The 22830-nt window shown below is 41.6% G+C and overlaps 1 protein-coding gene across 7 annotated transcripts in view; it reads left to right on the plus strand.

Annotated features, from left to right (window-relative positions):
- Positions 1-3324: 3324 nt before the first annotated feature.
- Positions 3325-22830, plus strand: part of Klhl24 (kelch like family member 24) — a 35532-nt gene continuing 16026 nt past the window's right edge. Inside the window, exons 1-4 of one of the 7 annotated variants that reach the window (XM_021638520.2) lie at positions 3328-3430; positions 4563-4612; positions 8451-8513; positions 12475-13455. In XM_021638520.2, coding sequence (XP_021494195.1) covers positions 12536-13455 — 920 coding nt within the window. In that variant the 5' untranslated portion in view covers positions 3328-3430; positions 4563-4612; positions 8451-8513; positions 12475-12535. Of the gene's footprint in view, positions 3431-3498; positions 3633-4562; positions 4613-8450; positions 8514-12474; positions 13456-22830 lie in introns of those variants that run through there. The other 6 variants (XM_060370062.1, XM_021638524.2, XM_021638523.2 and 3 more) reach the window with 6 other exon arrangements.

Raw genomic sequence — 22830 nt, forward strand, 5'->3', positions numbered from 1 at the left:
CAACTTTATCCTCATTTTGAAGAGGAGAAAACAGGCTGAGAAAGATACTCAAATACGTGGATACTAGGAAGCAATGCTAACTTTTGAACGAAGCCTCCAACTATAAAGCAAACACTGAGATAGGGGATACAGCTGTCAAAGCGCTAAGCTTATGTAATGGAGTAAAAAAGAAATACAACCTTGGGACCACGAATGGACAAGATAAATTCTTAGAACTTGCTTGCCTCTTCAAGGAGAACAGTGCCAGGCATGGCAGATCAGGCTGAGGTCAATACATGCCTTTACGTGATGGCACTGGAGCAAAAAAACTGGAGTCAGGAACACAAATACCAAACAGACCCTATGGTGCTTTGAATGAGAATGGCTCTCATAGAGTTATATATTTGAATGCTTGTTCCCGAGTTAGTGGAACTGTTTAGAAGAGATTAGGAGGTGTGGCCTTGTTGGAGGAGGCGAGTGGGCTTTGAGGTTTCAAAAGCAAATGGAAGGGCTGGCATCATTCACATATTCACATTCATTCTCTCTCTCTCTCTCTCTCTCTCTCTCTCTCGCCAGATCAGATGTGAGCTCTTAGCTACTTTTCCAGCACCACGCCTTGCTTGCCTGCTACCATGTTCCCTGCCATGATGATCATGCTTCAATGCTCTGTAAGCATGTCCTCAATTAAATGGCAGTTCACAATTATCTATAACTGTAGTGCCATAGAATTGATGCCCTCTTCTCAGGTACAGACATACCCATACACATAAAAACATAATAAATCTTTTTTTAAAAAACAGAATGAATAGCAGCAGCTAGAGATAACATCATCCTATTGGGCATTCACAACATCTAGAAGAAACCAACTGGGGAAGCTGAGGCAGTCAGCTGGAGTTACATCTTGAACTTTCTCTCCATGAACGAGCTTCCTATGGCTGAACCCAACTTCCTTTTCCCATTCTAACCTCTCTTTGAGATGATTCACTTCCTAGCTGTTTTCAAGGACACAGTCATTTTTATGTTTTACTCTTGGGCTGTTTTCTTCCCTCCCTGCTACAAAGTCACAGAACAACTTATCTCCAGATAAGGCACCTTGAAGGACACTTTGAGATACACACGCTTGGGTCTGAGTTGGGAGGGAAGAAACACCACTTCCAAAGCCAGCTTCTTAGGAAGCTCAAACAGCACACAATTTACCGATGTACAGTACGCTAACATGCCTGGAACCCTGGCTCCATCCACAGAACTGGATAAGCTGGGCATGACTGCATATACCCATAAACCTAGTATTCAGGAGATGGAGGCAGAAAGATTAGAAGTTCAATGGTGTCCTCAGCTGCATTGCTTTTAGAGAACCCAGGCCTTCTAAACCAGACCCTGAGTTGCAATCAAGGCAGAACACTCCAGCCCCACTGTCATCTAAAAGTTAAAGGCTATTTGACTGTTGGCACATTTCATAGGTCACATATTAACCAAGCCATAACTCCCTACCCATCAAGGTGATCTCATGACCTTATGTAGTCCACATCACATAAGCTCCATTCTTCCACCTTGTTCATATAGCATAGGCCACATATTAACTAATCTGGCTTCCTTACAATGTAAGATCCCCCTTCCTTCAGAAACCTTTAAGAATAGACACATTGTCTTTTACTTATTTTTACTTTGAATGGAACTGAGCTTCTTACTTTGGACTCCTACCATACTGCTTGCTGCAGCATTAAGATATCGCTTGCTCGAAAAATGACTAGACTCTGCTCCTCTCTCCTAAATCTCCCTCCCTGAAAAAAAAAAATGAGTTAGAGGTCAACCTGAGAAATATTAAGACCCTGTTTTGAAAACAAATAAAGGAGCTAGAGAGGTGGCTCCGTTGTTAAGAACACTGAAAGTTTTCCCAGAGGTTGAAAGCTATCCTTAAAAAAGAATCTCTTAAAACCAAAACAGTCCCAGCATCCCCTCCTGGCGACTCACAACCCTCTGTAATGCCAGGTCTGGGGAATCTGGTGCCCTCTTCTGGCCTCCATGGACGATGCATGCATGTGCACTGTGCGAAGACACAGGTGCAGGCAAAACACTCAAATGCAAAAAATAAAACCTTTAAAAAATATAGAAAAAATAGACTTAGTGGTTAAAAGAACTTAATGCTGTATCTGGAGTTCCACTCCCAGCATCCACATCAGGTAGCTAGCTGGCGCCCAATGTCTCTGACCTCCACCAGCACCCGCGCTCAGATGCATATACCCAATACAGACACGTACACTCAAAGGATTAAAAAAATAATTAAAATAATTTCAAAAAATGAATGCTAGATAGTTTTCATTCAAGTTAAGTGGCTTCTTCAAATAAACTTGAAGAGGAGAAGGGAGGGGAGGGGAGGAGAAGGGGAAAAAAGAAGAGGGGAGCAGGGGAGAGGGGGAAGGGAGAGGAGGAAGGAAGAGGGGAGAGTATATTCAAATGAATCTGTGTCCCAACAAGAGCCAACCAAAGGTACGGATTCTCAAAGCTGATAGCAGCAACTGGTCAAGCCAGAGTGGCAAGCAGTTTTATTGCAAGTCTATCCATGTACACTAGGAAAGTCAGAGATGTTTCCCCTCCCACAGAAAGTACTCAATAAGCATTTTTTTTTAATGTTAGTAGGAGGTAAAAAGCATATTAAATGGCCTGCATGTCAACTCTCCTCATATCTCCACCTTGTGGCAACTTACCTCCTTCCTTTTAACGGAGGCACGACGTGTGGAAGAAAGAAATATAACTTTTTATCAGAAGCTAGGACTAACCAAATGGTTTAAAGAGGACGGTCATCCTTAAAAAAACAATCTCCTAAAACCAGAACAACATTTTGGAGGAGGATCTGTGCCTTGGAAAATAAAGTTTTGTTACAACTTTTGTTCGACTCCTGCACCTGATTAAAATAATAACAAAAAGGCAACGTAGGCTCTGATACAAGCGACCTTAACATATTTACAAAGATAGCTTCCTCTGCGCTGGTGACCATGCACTTAGCACATTCTGCCCCTCAGGCCCTATGATTTCCCAAGTGTGTTAGAAAGTGTTAATTAAAACAAACAAGCCTTATTCCAAGCTCTAAGGTCGGCTAAGTCCGGGTCTTGTGCTTTGGCATGTAGAGGGCTCTTTGAAGACGGTCAACATACCACTCGGGCCTTGCTCAAAATGCATTCCTTTATCCTGATTCTACCTTAAATAAATGTTTCGCTCTACAGCGAACCCAGGTGGCCAGGAAACCCAGCGACAGTAAAAACTACATCTCCCAGGGTACACCGGGAAGGGATGCATCCCCATTGGCCAAGGGTGAGTGACGCTGAGTGTTTTGGCCCGACGGTCACATGTTTCCTTTGTTGTGAGCAGTGGCAGGGACTGGTGGCTCGAGGAGACGCCGGCGCAGCAGAGACAGCGGGTCGCCGCTCGGGCCGCTTCCAGCCTGCGCCGAGAGGTACCAAGGGTGGCCGCTCCAGGCGGCCCGCGACCGCGGCACTGACCACCAGCACCTGCGGGAGGGAGGCGAGGCCCCCGGCAGCTGGAAGCCCGGCGCGGCCTCGGGCGTGGGGACCGGGCGGGGACGGCCCCGCGGCGGCGATGCGCTTCGGGCGGAGGCGTCCGGAGCGCTGCAGCCTCGGACCTGGCGTTTCCGTGGGGTGAGGGCGACCGTGGGTGCTGTCGCCGAGCACGGACAGGGGTCGGGTTGCCGGGGCCACCGCCGCCCGCAGCGCGATTGCGAAACCTGCTGGGCGTGGTCACCTGACCGTTACCCGCCCCCGCCGAGCCTTTGTTTACCGGGAGCGGGGCTGCGGGCCGTCCCCGGGGAGCCCCCGCCCGGCCGCCCGCTTCCTTCTCCGGGCTCCGCTTCTTAATTTAGTTCCCAATGTTCCCGCCCCCAAGTGCCGGACACCCGAGGAGAAGACCGTTCGGGCGGTCGGGATTGGGTGCCGCAGGCGAGACCGGGCCAGCGAATTCCGAGTTCTTATTGGCGGGGGCTGGTGGCTGAGTGGCCCGCACCGGGCAGTCCCGCCCTCCCCTGAAGGTGACCTGGAGGACGCGGGCGCCGCGGGAGGGGCGCAGTGCTTCGGGGCGTGCCCGGCGGAGGCCCCAGCTAACCCGGAGCCGGCTGCTCCTGGCGAGCCGCGCTGGGACAGTGCGCAAAACTGCGCTGCTGCGGGCTTGCCCTTGCCTGCTCTGTCCAGCCTTAGGTGGTAAAGGGAGAGCCACAAGGCCACATTTGGGGAAGCCTCAATGTCAGTTCCAGGGGATTTTAGCCATAAGTCAGTTTTTTTTACTTTCTTTCTAAATGGCTTGTTAGTGTTTGCAGCTGATACCCGGCAAATCCGCCAGGTGGTTGACAAGGGTTTGGTGTTTTGTTTTTCTTTATTAGGATTTAAAATCTACCCCTTGCCACTTAAAAGACCTAAAAGTTGCCTTTTACCTTAAAAAAAAAAAGAGAGAGCGAGAGAGAGAAATTGAAGTTATTCACCTAAAAGTTAAAGTTTTTTATTTTTTAAAATGCGCTTTTCTAGTTTTCCTTGTTTGGGGATTTCCCGTACACATATTTTCTTGTATTAATCTTCCAGGTAATTCAGAAGTTTCTCAAGAGCGAGTTGAAGGTGTGTTTTGGAAAGCTGTAAGTTTTCTGAAAGGCCAGTCATTTTCAACCAGAGGATATTAAAGCTCTTAGACTGGGTGGGCAGTTAGCTTTTGTCACTTTAGAGCAGAAAAATTGAGCTGCTTCAGTGAAGCAGGCCTTACTGCTTATACAGTCTTAGTAATAACTTTAAGGTTCACTTACTCCCCGAGGGTGTTTCGCCAGTGTGTATTCATCCGCCAGGGTGTATCGTTCCGTGCTGAAGAAGGCCAGAAGAGGGTCTGAGCTCTCCCGGAGCTGGAGTTACAGGAGGCTCAGGTTGTCAGCGACCTTTTGGGTGCTGTGAACCGAACCTGGGTCCTCTCTGCAAGAGCACTGCTGAACCATTGCTCCAGCCCCTCTTAATATTAAAAATTCAAGTACTAATTAATGACTGTATTAGAGTAAGAAGCTGTCTGATCAGAGCATATAATCACTAGTATACTAAAGGTATTTAATAGACCCTAACATATACAAATTCAGTCCACTATACTTTAATAAAAGCTACTATTTGATAAGCAGTTTTTTTTTTTTCAAACAAAGCCTGTGACTTCGTCTCTAAAACAGGAAGAAGAAAATAATAGTCCAAGTTATCAGTTATATCTTAAACTTTCCTGGCTTTTGTCCAAGTTGCTAAACCCTTAATGCTTTTTCAGTGTGCTTTTTAACTTCCTTGTTTTCGTGCCATTTCATTAAGAGTCAAAGGTCAAGCCTTTGGTAAAGAAATACTTAGCAAATATGTTGCAGCATTTATGCTTGTGTGTACTTTTCTCTTAGGACAGCTCTTTGATCAAATATGTAGGTGTGGACTCTGTGATGAAAAATGTCCTCTCAAGCATTTATACAAAAAAACAAAAACATGATTTCATTTCTGTTGTGACTGCAACAATGCAGTTGGGTGTTTTAACATCTCTGTTTTTCATGCTTAACAAGTTGAGTCCCCTGTGGGAAGTTCCAGTTATTTAGGAGGCTGAGGCAAGAGGACTGATTACTCAGCAGACCCAGGAGTTCAAGATCAGCCTGGGCAGCGTAGACAATTGGGGTCCAGAAGCAACAGCAGAATAGGGAATTAACTTCAATTGCAGTTCTCTCAGCACCGCCCCCCCTTTCCTTTGATACTGAGGATTGAGCCAAGGGTGTTCTCACACATGCTAGCCACTGAGTTCTCCCCAGTTGGCTGATCATCTTAGAAGACCTAAAACATTCTAAAATAAATGAAGAGAACGAAAACGTTGTTAAAGTTGAGTTCAAGCCTGTAACTCCAGCAAGGGAGTCTGGAGTCTGCACCAAGTGTGGAATACACAAGGAGACACTGTCTCAAAACAAAGTGATTAAGTTTGGTTGGAGTTTCTAAAATTATTTCTGAATAATTTGTGCAGAACTATGTTAAATAAAAATCAATGCTTTCTGAGTGGTTTTGTGTATTAAAAGGCCAGGTCACAGAGCATTTGGTTGTTAATGGTTTAGTTGTAGTGAGGCAAAACTAAGTTTGGTAGCAGAAAGGGTAACTGTCAAAAGTCTGTTTCTCCCTCCCACTCACAACAGGATCTTCTTTTGTAGCCCTGGCTGGCCTGGTACTTGCTGTGTAAATCAGAATAGCCTCGAATTCACAGGACTCCTCCTGCCTCAGCTTCTGGAGTGCTGGGATTACAGGTGTTCACTCTTTGCTTGGCCTTTCATTTTTAAATAAAATTGCAGTAAGTACAGGGGTGGGAGATTAAACAAAACAAACCAAAATCCTTCAAAATGGCATTGTTTCCATGTCAGTGAGGAGCATAACTTAGGCAAAGCTTTTTAGACAGTGAAAATTCCTGAAACTTACATATATTTGTAAAATATATGTTTTATATTTTATGGAAGCTTGTAAAATTATGTGAAAACCTGCCTGGTTGCTGGGTTTAGTATAGTGCCTTGTAAAGGATTTGTCTGTTGGAAGCATTTGTTAGCATTCTTTTACATCTTTTAAGGATAAGTCTCTTCTCAGTTACCCTTTCTTGTTCCTGCTTTATCCGTGCTTCAGTTTAGGAAAACGTAATGTGGAACACGATGGATGGATGGTTGGCAAGTTGTAGGTACTATCCTAGTAGACCATCTTTAGTTTCTTGTTCTCTGGTCTTTGGGAGACCCTAGTTGGTCGATAGAGTCTGTGACCTCTTTGTTGAGGATTCTTTTAAAGGAAGACGAAGCTTGTGCTGCTGCACTGTAAATCACACCATATAGCTCCTCCAGGCTTCGTACTTTGATCATATATGTCCCTTGCCCTTTACCTAGTTGGCTCCTTGGGATTACCTAACTGGGCCTTCTGGTCCCTTTAACCCCGGAGGCAGCCAGATCTCTGTAAATTATAGGCCAGCCTGATCTACATAGTGCGTTCCAAGATACCCAGAGCTACACAGAGAAGCCCTATCTCAAACAACAAAAATAGCAGTCTAAAAGAAAAAAGCTTAAGTGTTACCTAAAAGTCCTGTAGATAGTCCTGGCTGGATGAGTTATTTTCAAGTTCAGATGGTTTAATTCTACACCAAACGAATCATGAGAGGCTGAATTCCAATTTGTGCTTGAGTTTTCTGCTAGAGAAATGCTGAGAATTTGGATCCATTTCACTGTTAACCTTGGAGTTCTTGTTTTTTTCTAGGATTGTAGCCAATCCTACAGTGTCTAAAATTGCATTTGAATCTAGCATTTGCTACCTTGGTGTCAGACACAAGTGGGACTCTTTCATTTCTTTGGGCCTTACCAACTACTGGTAAAGAATACTTAGGTAGGCCTAACCATTGCCGACTTGACTAAGATGCAGCATTCTTCATTAAGTGTACACACAAATTAGACTGCCTAATGAAAGCAAGGAGACATACAAGATAGTATTCACGTCCTAATCATAGCGTAGTCTGGGTATAAAGATGTGATTGTATATTTATCTTTTTTAAAAATTGGTTATTTATATTGATATCAACAAGTTCTTTATGGACGTCTGGATCAGAAACCAGAACCAACCAATTGCAGTTAAATACGATTGCTGTCCTATTCACTGCTCTAAATCCTGGTGGTTCTCTTAAGTAGTCTTCTCCATCTCTTACACACACACTCTCTCACACTCACACTCATGCACACATTACCCTCGTGCATAGAGGAGAGATTGTAGTTGCCGTAGACGTTAACTATAAGGTTCAGTAAAGCAGAATTATATAGCAATTATTAGATAAGTGTAAAAATTCTATTTAAAATTGTATATAACAAAAGCTTAAAAGTGGGTCGGTTTTCTTATCCTATTTTTAACTCTTGAGACTTCTCAAATTGATTCCATAGTTATATATGGTATGTAGTGAATAAACTGTTTACTTTGGTCATTTTGGTACATCAACTCTTATACAATAACTTAATTTCATCAAATTTGAATGAAAAGTCAGTTTTTTGGCATTTTTTCAAATATTCAAAGTGCAATTATTACAGTGTGTACATTTCTTCATCCTACTGTCAAATTTAGCTTATTACCACAAAAAGTAAAAGAAATTTGAATATAATTGCATATAAACTATTAATTTACTTTGGGGGAGTTGGGGTTTTTTGTTTGTTTGTTTTGTTTTTGTTTTCTTGAGACGGGGTTTCTTATGTAGCCCTGGCTTTCCTGGAGCTCAAAGAGGTTCACCTTCCTGTGCCTCCCAAGTGCTGGGGTTAAAGGCGTGCACCTCCACACCTGGCAACAAGAAAGTGTGAACTAAAGATCTGTGTAAAAGTGAACTTCCAGGAAGAAACTGGAATTTACCAAGAACTGTTTTCAGCATGTTACTAGGGTACCTGAGCTGATAGCATCTGACGTATATGTTGTTCTCTATTTTAGGTGTGGACACTTAAACAACACAAGTATTTTGCCTGGGGCTTTGGTCAAACAAATGCTGAGAAGGTACATTTGTGTTTATTGGCTATTTAAACATTGTTATTAGTTTAAACCATTCTATTTCTTTAACCTGGGGTAATTTGATGCTAGTCAGAATAACATTGACCAATTCTCTCTTTCGACAGAATCGGGCTGAATCTGGGCTGAGTGTGGTGAGGCACAGCTGTAATCCCAACACTCAGTAAACATGGTTACATTTTTAACTATTACTACTTAAATAAACTATTACTAGTTTATTTTTTTAATTAAGCAAATACTTTATAACAATGGAAAAAACAAAGGCTGATTAATTATAAATAGAAGATCAAAAGTTAAACTTTGAAAGCATGTCATATTGGCAGACTGTGTAAATCATTGACCCTGGGATAAGTTGTAAGAATTTTTATTTGGTTCTGTTGTGGAAGGCTAGTTAATGGAGTTTTCTTAGAAAGCCAGACACAGCAAGGTGTTTTTTGTTGTTTGTTTGTTTTTATTTTTGTGACAGGAATTCTGTGTAGACTTGGCTATTGTGAAACTAGCTCTGTAGACCAGGCTGGCCTCCAACTCACAGAAATCCACCTGCCTCTGCCATCCAAGTGCTGGGATGAAAGGCATGCACCACCAGCAAGTTTTAATAAACTTTTATGTCCCTAAATTTACCTAATACTTGATATATTGCACTAGCTACAGAAAGCAGGCACATGTTTTCCTCTAAGTATCAAGGAAATGCAAATGTGTATGGCGCCAGAAAGGTCAAGTAGGTGAGGGTGTGTTTGTTTGTTTGTTTTAAGGTGGCACTTTTGTTGTCCTTGTTAGCTGGTTCATTTATTGTTTTATTCATTTTTGAGTTTTTAGACAGTATGTTTCTGTGTAAGTCAGGCTGGCCTCAGGCCTACAGCCATCTTCCTGCCTCTGCCTCATGGAGGCTGAGACTGTAGGCATACATCGCCACACCCAACTTAAAGACTTTTTTTTCTTTTTTATTGTCAACACCAGTTATTATATCACTAATCAAAGTTCAGAGGTTTATGTGATTCTTTTTGAGCCTGAAATACAGTAGTGATGATTATGATTAACGAGGTGAGCTGATACAAAGAATAAATTCTTGATTTCCTAAATTCTTGATTTGGGAAACTGACTTTTGACTAAGTCAGACTAATTTGAATCTAGACTCATAAAAATTCAAATGTGAATTATTTGCTATATCATTAACCAATTCTGTGTGTGTGCTTGTTTTGAGACAGGGTCTCATGTATCAGGCTAACCTAGAATTTTCTCTAGCTGAGGATGACCTTGAACTGGTGATCCTCCTGCCTCTACCACACAAGTGCTATGTTTACAGGGATATACCATGCTTACTTGTTCCTGATCCTCCCTGTCCTCCACATTCTCAGAAGAAATCAAAGAATATTATGTTCTTTAGTAATTTTAGGGATCTTAAGTGCTAAAAAAAATTAATGTAAAAGGAGGAATCTAATTTGGCATATTGTCTGTGCTACATTATCATGCAGTATTATTTTATAATTATGCGCTGTTGAATTCTTCTAAAGACTGGATGTACTAGCCAGATAGTCTTTTGCACTTAAGGTTAGAAAATAGAAGGTACTCATTTATTGCTTCTGTGATTGTGCTGGTTAGTTTTTTTAGGGACTTTAGGGAACTTTAGGGAACAGGAACCTCAGTTGAGAAAGTACTCCCATTAGATTGCTTGTAGTTAAGTCTGTGGGACAATGTTTTGGTGATTGACATCAGTGGACCCAGGCCACATGGAGGTCCTGAGGGTGTAAGGAAGTGGGCTCAGCACAACGTAGGATGTAGGATACAAGCCAGTAAATAGTACTTCTTTCCATTTGCTTCGGTTCCTGCCTCAAGTTCCTGCCCTAAGTTTCCCACTGATGGAGTGTGACCCTGAAAGTTGCAAGCTAAAATAAACCCTTTACTTCTCAAATTGCTTTTGGTCATGGTGTTTTTGGTTTTTGTTTGGTTTGTAGGATTTTACTGTGTAACAGAGCCCTGGCCAGCCTGGATTCACTTTGGTTTTTGTTTGTTTGTTTTTAATTTTTTATTCATCTTATATCCCAATAGTAGCCCCCTCTTTCCTCTCCTCCAGACTCCACCTTCTTTCCCTCTTCCACCTTCCCCCTTCCCTCCCCCACAGAAAAGGGGAGCTCCCCCACCCCAGTACATCAGGTTGAATCAGGACTGGGTGTATCCTTTTCCATGGTGGCCTGGCAAGGCAGCCCTGCCAGGGGGAAGTGATCAAAGACAGCGCCTGTTCCCCTTACTAGGGAACTCATATGAAGACCAAGCTGTCCATTGGGTACATATGTGTAAGGGTCTTAGGTCCAGTCCATGCATGGTCCTTGGTTGGTGCTTTAGTCTCCTCAAGCCCCCCTGGGCCCTGGACTCACTTTATAGACCAGGCTGGCCTTGAACTCACACCTGCCTCTGCCTCCTGAGTGGTAGGATTAAAGGTATGCACCTCCATGCCTGGATTGGGTCATAGTTTAATAGCAGTAGTAACCCTAACTAATACAATTTTCTTCAAATTTCCATTACAAATAGGTAGTGCTGTTTTATATTGTTAAATGTGCCTGTTATTTAGGCACTGCTCTTTATTGTCACATTTATCTATATCTATCTATCTATCTATCTATCTATCTATCTATCTATCTATGCTGGAGGACACATGTGTGCCATAGAATGGATCTGGATGTCAGAAAATGACTTGCAGGAGTCAGTCCTCACTACTACATGGGTTCTGGGGATCCAACTCAGGTCGTCAGGCCTGTGCACAAGGACGCTTATCTACCGAGCCATCACAACAGCTCCCATCTATGACTAAGAAACATGTCGCAGTCCCTCAAAGATAGCTATGAGTGAGCAACCAAAGGATTTAGTCATTCAACTAAAGACAGTTCCTTTTCATTCTTTTGAGACAGGATCTCATTTAGGTAGCCTTAGTTGGCCTGCTGGTGCTCTCTAGGTAGCCCAGACCAGCCTTGAACTCATCACATAGCCAAGCATGACCTTGAACTCTTGAGTTTCCCGCCTCTACCTTCCAAGTGGTGAGATTACAAATGTGTACCATGAACCTAGTTTATGTGATACCAAACACAGGCTTCATGGCATACTAGGCAAACAGTTTACCAACTGAGCTATGCCCCAACTCAAGTCCATATATTTTTTAATAGCTGTAATAAATTATTCCATCATGAAGATATCCAGTGGTTTAATTAAGGGCCTTTAGCTTGTCATAAAAAAAGTACTTTCTGTCAGTACAACCCTGAACATCTATGTAAATTGTTTGACAAATTCCTGATCATCTCTTCAAGAAAATGGTAAAAAATGAGGCTGGTCATCACTTTATGTATTTTTTAAAGATTTTATTTAGTTTATATAATGAGTGCTCTGTCTTCTTATACACCTGCATGCCAGAAGAGGGCATCAGATCCCAGTGTTTTGAGCCATCATGTGGTTGCTTAAGACCTCTAGAAGAACAGATAGTGCTCTTACCCTCTGAGCCATCTTTCCAGCCCCCAGTTTACGTATTTTTAAAGTATAGTGATAGGTAAATTCTAGAACTGCTATATTATGAAAATGACTTTAAGATTGTGGCGAAAAGCCACGCCCAGTGAAGCATGCTTCTAGGAGGCTGAAGTAGGAGTTTAGACCATCCTGGGCTATATAGGGAAGACCTTGTTTCAAACCAACAGCTGAAGGATTGCTAGTCCAGTTCTCTGTGCTTTCTTCTCTGCTGTGTAGGAGAGGGCAGAAATTGATCATCTGAAAGAATGTGTATACCCCTTTGAGCTAAGGACCGCTAGACTCCCACAAATTAATTCTCGTATGTTCTAATCCTGAAAATACAGATTTTCATCAGCTTTTATTAAAGAGAGCTAGTGTATATTGTAGAATATAATAATCATGTGACTTTGATATGTTTACATACAAGTGAAATTGTCTAATTATTTTTATTTTTCTTTAGACACATAAAGAAGAGCCCTAGGAGCCATTTCTCAACAATTATATAGTAAACTGCTATAACAATGGTACTAATATTGGGACGCAGACTAAATAGAGAGGATCTTGGGGTGCGTGATTCGCCAGCAACTAAGCGAAAAGTTTTTGAAATGGACCCCAAATCTCTGACAGGTCATGAGTATTTTGACTTCTCTTCAGGATCATCCCATGCTGAGAACATACTCCAGATATTTAATGAGTTCCGAGACAGCCGCCTATTCACAGATGTTATCATCTGTGTGGAAGGAAAAGAGTTCCCGTGCCATCGAGCTGTTCTCTCAGCCTGTAGCAGCTACTTCAGAGCCATGTTCTGTAATGACCACAGGGAGAGCCGAGAAATGCTGGTTGAGATCAATGGCATTTTAGCTGAAGCTATGGAGTGCTTTTTGCAGTATGTGTACACTGGGAAGGTGAAGATCACAACAGAGAATGTCCAGTATCTCTTTGAAACCTCCAGCCTCTTTCAGATCAGTGTTCTCCGGGACGCGTGTGCCAAATTCTTAGAGGAGCAGCTTGATCCTTGCAATTGCTTAGGAATCCAGCGTTTTGCAGACACCCACTCACTCAAGACTCTCTTCACAAAATGCAAGACCTTTGCATTACAGACGTTTGAGGATGTGTCCCAGCATGAAGAATTTCTTGAGCTTGACAAAGATGAACTTATTGATTATATCTGCAGTGATGAGCTTGTGATTGGCAAAGAAGAGATGGTTTTCGAGGCTGTCATGCGCTGGGTCTACCGGGCCGTTGATCTGCGAAGACCACTGTTACATGAGCTGCTGACGCATGTCAGGCTCCCTCTCTTACATCCTAACTACTTTGTTCAGACAGTTGAGGTGGACCAGTTGATCCAGAATTCCCCTGAGTGTTATCAGTTGCTTCATGAAGCAAGACGGTACCACATACTCGGCAATGAAATGATGTCTCCAAGGACTAGGCCACGCAGGTGAGACGGTGCTTTACAAATACAGCTGACAATAGTTGTTTTAAATATGTTTTAAACGCCTACTCAATCTCCATATACTCCTTTGCGTGTATAGTTTACATGTGTAAAACCTACATTTCAGCTCTGTATTTAATGTCAGTCTCAACTTCCAATGATTTTTTTTCTGGCGTTTTTGCTTTTTGAGTGCACACATTATCTGTGTAGCCCAAGCAGGCCTTAAAATCTATGTTGACCAACATTGAAATTCTGCTTCTACCTCCGAAGTGCTAGGATTATGGCATATGCCACCGTTCCCAACTTGGGTCCTTTGTCTGAATGTGAAAGTTACATTCATGTAAGAGAATATTTAAATAAGCTTATATTTGGGGTGAAATGTGGTTATTGGGATTTTGTATGTTATATATTGGTATTATATATGTGCCTTAATAATGGGAAACATAGATGTATTCGGCAGGGGTATAGCTGTATAGGTGTCCACTGCATACCTGTGTTTAAATGGAAGTTGGAAAACAGCTCTGTGGAGCCAGCTATCTCCTCCCACCTTTACATTGGTTCTGGGCATAGAATAGTCACCAGGCTTGTTTAGGAAGCACCTTTACCCATTGAGCCATCTTGCCAGCCCTTGAAAAGAACCTTTCTTTTTTCTTTAATTTATGTGTATGGGTATTTGTTTGCCTGCATGCAGTACCAATAGAGAACAGAAGAGGGCATCGAATCCTCTAGAACTAGAGCTAAAGATGGTTGTTAGTCCCAGGGAGTGCTGAGAATTGAACCCAGGGCTTCTGGAAGAGCAACCAGTGTTCTTAACCAATGAGCCATCTCATCAACACCATCTGTTTATCTTTTATGTGTATAAATGTTTTGCCTGCATGTGTTCATGCCTGGTGCCTGAAGGACATAGATTCACTTTATATTGATTGTGGTAAAAGTACATGACATAAAATTGACTATTACACCCAATTTCAGCAGTACAGTTGTCATTGTTAGATATAATCACGTAGCTCACAAAAATCGTGCCTTTACTTTGATTTTGCTTGTCTTTGTTTTAGAATATTCTTAAGATTCATCATATGAAATAGGTTGGTTTATTTTTAATCTTCAGTAATTTAGCTGTCACAGGATTTCATCTTTTGTATATGTAATAAGGATGATGGTGTTGCCTTAATAGTCTCTAATGAAACTATTAGATGGATGTTTTTCCCCCCTTGTATGCATGTATGTGTGGATATGAGGTGTGCGTGTGGAGGTCAGAGAACAACTTTTAAGGAGTCAGTTTTCTCCTGTGTGAGCTCTAGGAATTAAACTAAGGTCAGACTTGGCACCAAGTGCCTCTTGTCCACTGTGTCATCTGCATGTCCTGTATGTCCCTCTTAAAGCTGATATTTAATCTGCGTTAAGCCTCTTTCTTTTAAAAAAATTTTTCTACTTTTGGAAGACTTTATTTTTTTAGAAATTATGTTCAGAAATTGGTAATTATTAATACATAAAATTTTACTAATCTGCCTGCCTTCTTTCCTTTCTTCCTTCCTTTCTTCCCTTCCTCCCTTCTTCCCTCCCTTTCTCCCTCCCTTTCTTCCTTCCTCTATTCCTCTCTCCTTCCCTCCTTCTGACAGGGTCTTACTGTATAGCCTTGGCTGGCTTGGAACTCATAGGGAGTGCTGGGATTAAATGTATATGCTACAATGCCTGATATTTCTTATTTTAGGATAAGAGTACTTTTTTTTTTTAACTAAAAGAATTTAGTTAAGTAATTGTAGGGCTTTTCTTTAGTTTTGTTGAGTCTCATTGTAGCTAAGATTTGACAAATTCTCCTTTCCCCACCTCCCAAGTGCTGTGATAGTAAACACAGGGATTATAGGCATGAGCCACCATGCCTACTTTGCCTTTCCTAAAGGATCATGATTAATATAGAAAGGTATCCTGACTATATTGAGAAAGCTGAACAGCCTCAGGGCAGCATAATTATCAGCTCTTGCAGGACTGTCTACACACAGCATATTCCTCCAAAAAGGAAGTCACTCATTTTTTCCAGCTTAATATCCTTGTTACAGGTAGAATTTTGCAGGTATATGCTACCATACCCAGCTTACATCCAAATTTATGTGTGTGGTGTAGGCACATGTAGAGGCACAGTACTTGTTCTTACGTTGTGTAGGCCAGAGCAGTGTCCTCTAGGTGCCCTCTTACACCTTGAAGTGTAGCCTTCACCAACCTGGGAGTTCTTTTCACCCAGGCTGGCTGGCTGGCCAGTTGGCTATCAGGATCCACTCATTTCTATCTCCAATTGCTGAGGTTGCAGACAAGTGCAGCCACGCCTTTTGTTGTGCCTTGGTGCTGGAGATTAAAACTCAGGTCCTTAAGTTGGATCCTCATGCTTGAAGAGCCAGTGCTCTTACCCACTGCACCATCTCCCCAGCTCTGTTTTACATTCAGCCTTCAAGGGCACCAGCCCTCACAGTGAAAAGTATGTATCTATCAGGTTACAAAGGAGCACCCCATTAGGAAACCAGCATGAAGAACCAAAGTAGAATTTAATAAACTTGGGGCCGTTGTATATGCAGTAGCAAGTACTTCTCTCAAGTGGTCATTACCTGAAACTCCAGAGAGGATCCTCCACTGTCAACCTCTTGTCCTTCCCCCACTTAGCACTTTCCTGTCCTGTATTGTTACAATAATTACTAGACACTAGCTGGATATTGTACATTAATTTGTATAGATTCTTACCTTTCTGGGAAGTTCCAAACCTATACATTTTCTACTATTTAACTCCAACCCCTTGTATGAGTTCAGCTTGTCTTCAGTCTTGACTAAAACTCCTAATCAGGCCATCACAGACCTTGTTTTGTTAGTCTCCTTTTAGTCTGGAGCCAGCTTGCTTTCTCTTCTGGGTGTTATACTGTGTTGATTCTGGTGTTGAGGATTGAGTTCATGGCCTTGTGCATGCTAGGTGAATGCTCTACCACTGAGCCACGTCCTCAGACTGGGCTTGACATTAATTGCCCTATCTACCTTGAAACTCCGTTCACTTCTGGAATATTCTGGAATCATTGTCATCCTCAGCTTTCTGCTCACCAGTTCTCTGCCAGTATTGACAGTCCTGATTCCTGTGTCTGGTTTGTAATGTTATCTGGTCAGTTTGCATCTTTTTGTCTTGCTTTACTTACTTTCCTGGGTGACCTTTATCTCATCTAGATCATGGTTTTCATTACCCCTGAAATGCATTCATCAGCTTTAATCGTGAATCTGTAGCACAGTTTTCTCATTTGTTTATTCATATTTCTTTTAAAGTTTTGAATAACTTGTACCTTTTTGTCTTATATGATTTATATAATTTCTTCTTAATTTATATACATACTACTTGATTGTACATATCTTTTATAATAGCATAAGCAAAACAACTTTTACAGTTAAAGGTAATAGTTCATTTTAGCTAAAACCCAATCCATATTTAAATACTTCTAAATTGTCATTTAGCTGGAAAGATGGCTCAGAGGTTAAGAACACTTGTTTTTCCAAAGATCCTGTGTTCAATTCCTAAAAACCACATGGTGATTCATAACCATCTATAATAAGATCTGATGCCATCTTCTGGTGTGCAGACAGAATGATATATAAATAATCTATCTATCTATCTAAATTGTCCTTTAATATATCTGGGTCTAGACTCTGTCATTATATGTGTTTGTTTCTAAGAAATCTCTTATATTCCAAATAACTGCTTTTTTATGTTTCTGACTTGATAAAAAAATTGCTTAAAATAATAGCTCATCTTTTAAATTCTTCTGACTACTCTTTATGTCTTGGTTTATGTGTATTTAGATACATATGCTTCCTAGAAAGTGAAAGCTGGCTCTACAAACTTGCTTCATGGACATTAGTTAGCTCTTTGGGGCTAGAATTGATTCTAAATGATGTGAACATTACATTGCTTATTAAAAGGGACATGTGCATATTATCATCTTTCCAGCTATTATTCCATAAAAAGAATAGGAAACTCAGTCCCAGGAATTGCTCTTTGTATCGTAACCCAGGTAAATTCCCTCAAGTTAAAGAATAGCTATGAGTTAATACTATTATACACATGTTCAGAGAAGTACTTTAGTTACAGTAAATTCTGGCTTCTCCTAGAGTACCCACTGCCTCCTTAGTAACTTTTGAATATGAATTATTTCAAAGACATTTCATAAAAATGATACTGTCCTTTAAAGGACTTTATTAAATATTCTTATTCTTGTTTTTGAGACAAGGTCTCATATATCCCAGGCTGGCCTCCAGCCCTCTAACATGGCCAATGCTGACCTTGAACTTCTGAGAGTGCTTTCACTTACTCAGTGTTATTCAGTACTGGGATTATAGACCTGGGCCACCATACCAGCTATTGCTCATGTTCTGTGCCCATAACATTCCTAGTTTCCTTTCTTCCCGACCGTTCTTCTCTAAGTATTAATACAGATAGGAGACTTGTCCCCAGGGTGGAAGGTTTTGTATGTTGCTGCATTCTGGGAATTGACACGGCCTGTGCATGCTAGGCAGCCACTCTACCTCTGAGCTACTTCTCCTGTCCTCCAGGAGGTAAGCTTAATATTAGTGTGGAAACCCTAACACTTGTGTCAGGATGCCCACATGTAATCCTGTTCTCAGGTGACTGAGGCAGGAGCATCGCTATGAGTTTAAGACCAGCCTGAGCTATAGACGTAGTATCAGGCAAGCTAGGGGAACATAGCAAGACCTGTGTGAGACAAAAAAGGAAAAGAAAAAAAAATTACACAAGTTTGGACTTTTTGTTATTGTCCTTTTTTCCTCCTCTTCCTCCTCCTCCTCCTTCTTCCTTCTTTCTTCTTCCTTCTTTCTTCTTCTTCTTCTTCTCTGCATAGAACAGTACAACCCATGGTATGTGTATAGAGCTCAAAGAATAACCTGTGAAGTAGCTTCTCTCCTTCTACCATGTAGGCTCGGGATCAAACTCAGGTCATCATGCTTGGCAGGCCACTTTACTTTCTGAACCTTGGTGACAGCCCTTGAAGGAATTTTTTTACCTATAGCTTTTTGTTTTTGTTTTTGCTTTTGTTTTCTGAGTTTTATGTAGACTGTAGAGTGGTGAACTTGCTATAAAGTTGAGCTGGATTCAAACTCCTGATTCTTTGGCCTTGAACTCCTGATTCTTCTGTTTCTGCTATCCAGGTACCAGGATTGTAGGTACGGACCATTATACCCTGCATGACGGTACCTTTGAACTCTGAAGAATCGTCTAGTAATCACCTTGAACAGTTCTGGTTTTATCTAAACATGTGCCATCCTTACATGCCAAGTGCTGGCCTTCAGAGTGTTTCATCTGGAGAACAGTGACTTGTGTGTGTGACGGGCCTCTGCCACACTTTGACTTGTTCATAAATCTGATGGTGGTGATGAATCACATCCCTGGCCAATTTTTTTTTTTTAAGTCTAATTCAGACCTGTACTGTACTTCATTTTGATTTCTTTTTGGTTTTCCTAGACAAGACTTTTCTGTGTGGCCCTGGCTGTCCTGAAATTCTGTAGACTAGGCTGGCCTTGAACTTGGTCCACCTGCCTCTGCCTCCCAAGTGCTGGGACTAAAGGCATGTGCCACCACCACTTGGTTTTGATTTCTTTTTCAAGTTTTGTTGTGTGTGTGTGCATTATGTGGGGGAACATGATGTGGAGGTCAGGGAACAGTTATGTGAGTTAATTATCTCCTTCCACATTTATGGGCATTCCAAGGTTCAGACTCAGTTGTCAGGTTGTATGGCAAGTGCTTCATCCACTAAGCCATCTCACTAGCCTACATTCAATTTTTTATCCTAGTCCAAATCCTCATTTTTGTATTTGCCATTCCATCCTGCAAATCGGCCTTTTTTCCTTTTTTTTTTTTTTTTTTTTTTTTTTTGGCTAGGTCTCTGTATAAGCCTGGAACATGCTGTGTAACCAAGCTAGCTTTAAACTTGGAGCCTCTGGCTTCTGAGTGGTAGCACTAAAGGTGTGCCCAGCCCTATAGGATACTAGACTTAAACTACTGCTTGTTTAGAAGTTTGCGTCTGAGTTTTTGCATCATGCTTCCATTCAGATTGTCCCTACCATAGTGATTACCTGGAATTTCCCCTGGCACATGCTGTTTCTTTATTTTGGTAGAACTGGGCTGTCTACAAAATGACATCATGGATAACATTGAACTGGACATGTGTTTGCTGATGTAATGGCCCTATTCAGCAAATTGCTCATACGAGGTGGGGTGGGGGATTGAACAGGAGGAACAGCTAAGAGATTGTCATCATTTTGAGGTTAGAATCAACTGTCAATTTGTATACTTGAATCCTGACTTCTAATATTTATATGTGTTCATTCTTATGGAAGTAAGTACAGGTAATGATGATGGAACTAAAAAGGAAACCATGAGGAGAAAAGGAGTTTTAAGTCAGGGGGTTGGGAAGAATAGTAGAGTCAAAGAAAGTGGAACGGAACTGCTGGCTGAGGAGAGGAAGAGAGGTTGGAGGATCAAACAAAACAAAACTCATGAAAACATCATAATGAAACCTACTTGTGTGCTGATTTTTTTTTTAATATGGGTGATATGCACCACCCCGCCATTCTTCTGATAATGCAGTTACTTATAATGAATATGAGAACCTAATCAGGATAATGATAACAAGTCTGACGTTCCAAGGAATAAGGGAGTTCTGAATATATTTTTCTTAAGAAATAGGATTTTACTGCTCGACATTATATGGTCCCCTCCTGCTTCATGTCTTCATGTGTGTGTGGATGGAAGGTTATTTGCTGCAGCTTGGGCAGCTTACAGTGTAAACCTTTTTTCCCAATACTTGGGAAGTGGAGGCAGGAAGATAAAGAGTTCAAGCTCATCTTCAGCTACATAGCATGGTCAAGGCCAAACTGGGCTATGTGAGACTCTCCCAAAAAAGTGTGTGTGTGTACATATGTGCGTGTGTGTGTTTTTTAATAAGTCCATTTTATAGGCAATATGGCTGTGATACTGACTTGCTGTGGCCACAGAAGTAGGGAGCAGAGCCAGGACTGACCTCAGTGCTGTGCGTAGCTGTTCCTTTGTGTCTTAACTAAGATACTCTCCCACGTGGCTGGACATAGGGTCACGATTGTTACCTGTTTAGCTGCTTTAAAATCGGGCACTTGACAGAAAGTTTTCACTGTGAGTTTTGCCTCCACCTCACCCTTAGGCAGTCCGTGGCGCCTCCTCAAAGGATACTATCCTCTGTTCCCAGTTTTGACCTTTAGGAATACTCTCTGTGAAGAAGTGCATCTTCCGGACATTCTGCTCCGATGGTACACTGCTACACTTGGAGTTCCTCACCTTGCTTTTGCCACTAACACTTTTTTGGTTTCTTTATTTTATTGTCAATACTCGAGGTCTAACCTAAGTCTTCACCTATGCCAGGCAAGCGCTCTACCACTGAGCTATAAAACTATGTTTGAAATTGTTCTGTATGACCACATACAGATCTTTCCCTTTTGTATTGTTAGAGAAACTTCCTAAGTTGTTCTCCAGAGTTTACTTTCAATTCCTTACAGTTGTGTGCGTGTTTGTGCCTGTGTGTGTGTTGTGTGTACACATGAGTATAGTGGCCATAATACTATAGTGTCAGATCCCTAGAGGAGTTGTCACAGGCACTCGAGTAGCCTGCACGAGGTGCTGGGCACTGAGCACTGAGGTGCTGGCCTCTGTAGCACCAGCATGTACTCTGAAGCTCTGAGCCATCGCTCCAGCTGCCTCTACTCTGTTCTTCTGGGCAACATTTGAATAGTATCCTATTTGTGGATAGGGCTTAATTAGGTTTTCTTGTTGTTTTGTTTTTGTGGAGAAAGAATCTCATTGTGTATCCCTGGCTGTTCTGGAATTTGCTGTGTAAACCATTCTGCCCTAGAATGCACAGTGATCTGCCTGCCTCTGCCTCTAGTGTTGGCATTAATAACGGTAAACGCTACCACTCACTCCTGGCTCAAAATTCTTTTTTTTCAGTTGAGCTTACCATCCGTCAGTTAATGGACATTTCGGTCGTTTTTGTCTTTTGGCTGGTGTGAGGCTTCTGTGAATGTTTAGAGTTTTGTTTTTTTTGTTGTTGTTTTTGTTTTTGTTTTTTTAATGCTTCATTTATTTGTGTGTTTTCATATGTCATGGATGCACTGTGGCAGAGGACAGTTGGGAGTCAGTTCTCCTAGAGAATTAAAGTCAGCTCATCAAGGCCTTAGCAGCAAGCACCTTTACTTCTGGTTGTTTGTTTCTTTTGAGAGGGAAGTGTTTCTTGATTTTAGGGTTTGGGGTTTTTTGATATCAGAGATAGAACCCAGGGCTTACTCTGCTATAAAGTTATTCCTCTAGTCCTATTGTCTTAGTGTTTTTATTATTGTTTTGACAATTTCATTCATATATATACACACTATACATACATAGTATGTATACATATTATACATACATACATGTAGTATAGTGTATACTATATATATACAGTGTATATATAGAGAGAGATTATATAGTATAGTGTAGTATATGATTCACTACCTAACTTTCTGCACTTATTCTCTCCTATTTCTGCTGACTCCTTCTCAGCTAGCCCTTCTACTTTCATCAGTTTGTGTGTGTTCAAGAGAATATGTAGAAGAGTATATACTGGCACCTGGACAACTTACCAGTGATTACACTCCAGATTACACTTAACTGCCAATAGCAATTTAGGGAAGGAGGGAGCCTCCTGAGCCCCTCCTCCATCCATGGTGGAGTGTTGAAGGGGGCGAGCTGTACAGGCGGCCACAGCTGCTTTGTGTTCATTCCTTAAAGCCTAGCGTGTCTGCAGAATAATGTTGCATAGCACTGTTCCGCACTCTCTAGCTGTTGACTCTTTGTCCCTCTTCGGCAGTGCTCTCTGAGCTTGGAGTCCAGTGGTAATTGTCTCAGCCAGGGCGCTGCACTTACCAGTCACTTGTTCCAGCGTCTTAACACAGGCTGAGAGCAGCACTTTGCGTATAAACACAACACTTGGAAAGCAGCTTGACCTCATGTCCATTTTATTTCTTGGTTTTTTGTTGTTTTTTTTTTTTTTTTTTTTTTTTTTTTGAAACAGCCTCACTGGCTCCCTCTGAGCCTCCTGCCTCTGCCTCCCAAATGCTGGGATTAGAAGCATGTAATTCAGATGTCTTTTTTAATCTATGAATTTACTATCCATTACATGATTATCATCCTCTCTGTAGTGAACATGTTTCCATGTCATGAAATCTATGTATAGTGATCATTACCACCCTCATACTCACTTAAGTTGTCTTGGAGCTTTTTACCTTCACCTCATGTCAACATCATTGTGTCTCAGTATTTAAGCATATCTGTTAGTTCTG

Source organism: Meriones unguiculatus, chromosome 17 (genome assembly GCF_030254825.1).
Source record: "Meriones unguiculatus strain TT.TT164.6M chromosome 17, Bangor_MerUng_6.1, whole genome shotgun sequence".
NCBI classification, from domain to species: Eukaryota; Metazoa; Chordata; class Mammalia; order Rodentia; family Muridae; genus Meriones; species Meriones unguiculatus.